The 3535-nt window shown below is 57.4% G+C and overlaps 1 protein-coding gene across 4 annotated transcripts in view; it reads right to left on the bottom strand.

Moving 5' to 3' along the window:
- TPM2 (tropomyosin 2 (beta)) overlaps window positions 1-3529 on the bottom strand; it is a 14451-nt gene extending 10922 nt beyond the window's left edge. For 3 of the 4 annotated variants that reach the window (XM_008948135.1, XM_008948136.1, XM_008948137.1), the window contains exons 1-2: window positions 3378-3522; window positions 2439-2564 (exon numbers count right to left, since the gene is read on the bottom strand). In XM_008948135.1, the coding sequence (XP_008946383.1) occupies window positions 2439-2564; window positions 3378-3491 (240 nt within the window). In that variant the 5' untranslated portion in view covers window positions 3492-3522. Of the gene's footprint in view, window positions 1-2438; window positions 2565-3377 lie in introns of all 4 variants that reach the window. The other variant, XM_008948144.1, reaches the window with a different exon arrangement.
- Between the last annotated feature and the right edge of the window lie 6 nt (window positions 3530-3535).

The following is a 3535-nucleotide window of genomic DNA, read 5'->3' as shown; positions in this document are numbered from 1 at the left end:
TAGATTGGGGAGCAGCTGCCTGCCAGGCTGAATGCCTCTTGCTCTGGCCTCACCCAGGAATGCAGTCAGTTCCCAGTAGTCCGGTTCCCTCCCACTAGCTAAGGGAATCACCAAATAAGAGCAAAGTCTCAGCCAGTGAGAGCAATCAGGGTGGGACCTTGGGATCATGGCCTGGGAACTGCGGAGTTTTCCTGAGCCCCTGCTGCACCCCGCGGGGTGGCTGGGGGCGCATGGGGACTGAAGGGGGCTGCTCTGGCTAAACCCGCTTGCACCGTGTCCAGCAGCCCCTGCTAGCATCCTGCTGTGGTCCCCACCTCCTGGGGACAAGGAGGTGGTAGGACCACAGTGGCCTCACAGAGCTGCTGGGGAGTGGCTGCCAGCACCGTGGAGCTGCCAATATGGGGTCAAGTGCGTTCTGGTCTGCCACCATCTGGCCCTCCTCCAAGTGCCTGTGGGGAGGTTGCATCTGCACTCAGTGCAGTCCCTATGGGCTTTGTGCACTGCCACTCCAGGGCAGTGCCAGAGCAGGGGGAGATTTATTCTTTTAGGCATTTGTTCACATTTTTGCTGAGACCAGGAGCTTGCCTGGATTGCTGTGATGGGCCCTGACCTGGCCAAGGAATGAAGAAGCTCTATGCTCATAGGTACACAGTGTCCTGGAAGCCAAGGGGGGCACAAAGGTCCCCAGGGAGGCAAGTGGGTGGGCTCTGAGGGTCTACCCTGTGCTTCCTCTGCCAGAGCCAGGAGCAGCACTGGCGTCTTGTCCTGGGGAGGACACAACACCAGTCCTGGCACTTAGTACTGTTGGCACATTCAGGTCCCTGGCATGGGGACCTAGTGACTCCCAGTGCCCTGTACATGGCACAGCCTATCCAGGCTTCAGCATGGCCCTGGGGCAGCTGTGCCGTTGATGGGCTCTCAGCCCTGCCCACAACACCTGCCTGCAGCCAGCCTGCCCCCCTGACACTGCAGGAATGCTCCTTCTCCATGCCTCCCCATCCAGCCCTTCCCTGGAGGGGTTGGTGGCTTCCATTCCCTGTGTCTGCTGGGACAGGACTCTTCTTGCCAAAGCCCACAGACTTGCTGAGCTGCTGTGGGCCAAGAGCGTGGCAACACACCCTCCCTGCCCAGGACAGCATCACACAGCCTACTGCCAGCAGTGCTCCGCACCTCGCGGCTGACATCTGTCCTGTGCCTCCATTTGCCCCTTCATCCAAACCCCTCACCAGGGGCATCCCATCCACATTCAGCCAGATCCCACGCCAAGCTTGCCCTGTCCCACATCAGCATGGATCCAGTCAGATCAGTACAGACCTCTGCCTACACATAGCAGCCACCCTGTCTGGCTTGATGTGCCTGCCCCACACCAGGATAAATGTGCCCTTCCAGAGGATTTTTAACGTTTTAACTACTTGGTTTAGTATCTAACTAGACTGGGGCAAGTCTGCTGACAAAAAACATTGAGGAGCCCCCCAGCTGCTCCCCAGGGGCTCATCCTTGTCTGCTTGCCCCTATCCTTGGTGGCCACCTCGGAGATTTGATGCATCTCCCCCATTTAGCTCCATAGACCAGGTGAGATTGAATTTTTTGTTTTCAGTCCTAAAAAGCCTGGTTATGCCCTGATGGCCACAGTCCAGCCAGCTCCCCATTATCTTCTCCTCCAGTTTCCAGGGTTAGTTTTCATCAAAGAAGGTCTGGCTATCAAAAGAAGGATTTATTTATAGGGTGTCAAATACCATGTGTAGCACCACAGGCCATTATACACCATTCCTGAGCAGCTCAGTGGCTGCACACAGCTGTTTCACCCTTCATCCTGGCCAGGCACAAGCCAATTTCAACACCTTCCTAGCATTTCCTCAGCAAAATCCATTTCCCAGTAGAAAAATCAGTCATGGCACTAAATAAAACTCTTCCTGGCCTTACCCTTCCCAAGGTACAGGGTGGCACACTGGACCTCAAAATGACCAAGCCCCCCCCAACACACACCAAGCATCCTTCCTCACAGCCAGTTCTTGGCAGCTGTCCACAGGCAAGAACTTTTTCCATTTCCCTGCTATTTTTTTTTCCCTTTCTGCTAGTTTAGCAAGCGCTTCAGATGTTTTCTATAAAAATGTATCACAGAGGCATGTACTTGGGGACTGGTGACACAGCTTGGGATACTCGTCCCCATTAGCTTTGGGGACCCGGGCAGGCAGCTGCTCATGAAGCTCCAGAGCTAACCAAGTGGTGCCTGCCACAGCCTGCCTGGCCCCCAGACCCCAAGCAGGATCCAGCGGGTCCCTTCCCTGCATCTCCGCCCAGTTCAGTGTCAGCATCACAGGAATGGGATCCTGACAGTCTTTCCCATGAACACTTTCCATATAAGGCTCCCTTCTTCCTTCACCCCCCTGAGGTCAGGCACCCAATGAAGGGGAGAAGTTGCTGGCATGCCTACATACATCTGTAGCTTTCTTCTCCGCCTGCTCCAGCTTCTCCTGGGCCTCTTTGACAGATTCGGAATACTTCTCCACCTCATCCTCTGTGCCATTCAGCTTCTTCTGCAGGTCCTGCTGTTCCTCCTCCAGCTGGAGAATGGATAGAGGGCAGGGGTCAGGGGGGATGCTGGTGCCCACAAGGCTGGAGAGGGGATGGCCATGCTCCTAGGGTGGCTGAGGCTGGAGGTGCAGCAGGAGCATAGATATGCTCACTGTCAACTTTGGGGCCACACATCCTCCAGGAGCCCTTGGTTCCCAGGGCCAGAGCAACCCCCAGCATCCCTGAGCCTGGCAGGGGTAAGAGGGTTGTGGGCTCCCTCCCTGTGCAAGGTACTGGAGAGGTCCTGACTGATGGACACAGCTCTGGGGGGCACTGAGAAGGTTCCCATCTCTGTGGTTGGGGTGGGAGTATGCTGTCCCCAAGGGTCTCCCTGGCAGAAAGATAGGGAGGTGTCACTGTGGTGTCCCACCAAGACATGGCACGTTTGGGGGGGACTGATGTGAGTAGTCAAGGCAACAGACTGGAGTGCTGGTCCCTGGGGATAGGCACTCAGCAAGGTGAGGTCCCCAGGTACAGGCACCCAATGGGATGAGATCCCAAGGGCTGGGCACCCCTGGAGCTGGGATCTGCAGGCTGAACCAGTGGGGCAAAGTTTCCCAGAGAAGAACACCCCTAGAACAGGGGTCCCCAGTCTGGACACCCAGCAGGGGCAGGTCCCCATGGCTGGGCATCCCTAGGTGGAGGGTCCCCAGTCTAGACACCCAGCGAGACAGGGTCCCTGGGGTTGAGCACCTCTAGGTGGGAGGGTCCCCTGGCTGGACACCCATCAGGATGGGATCCCCAGGGCTGGACACCCTTTGAGGTGGAGGTCCCTGGGCAATGGGGGTCTGTGGGACACTCACCTGCTTGCAGCGGTCCTCTGCCTGCTTCTTGTCGGCCTCCGCCTGCTCAGCGCGGTCGATGGCGTTCTCCTTGTCCAGTTTCAGCATCTGCATCTTCTTCTTGATGGCCTCCATGGTGGCGGCGAGGTGGTGGCGGGGCGCGGAGCACCGGGGACGGC

This window comes from Merops nubicus, unplaced genomic scaffold, assembly GCF_000691845.1.
Source record: "Merops nubicus isolate BGI_N331 unplaced genomic scaffold, ASM69184v1 scaffold12769, whole genome shotgun sequence".
Classification (NCBI taxonomy): domain Eukaryota; kingdom Metazoa; phylum Chordata; class Aves; order Coraciiformes; family Meropidae; genus Merops; species Merops nubicus.
Note: the sequence above shows the minus strand (reverse complement) of the source record. Positions and strands in the feature narration are given on the sequence as shown.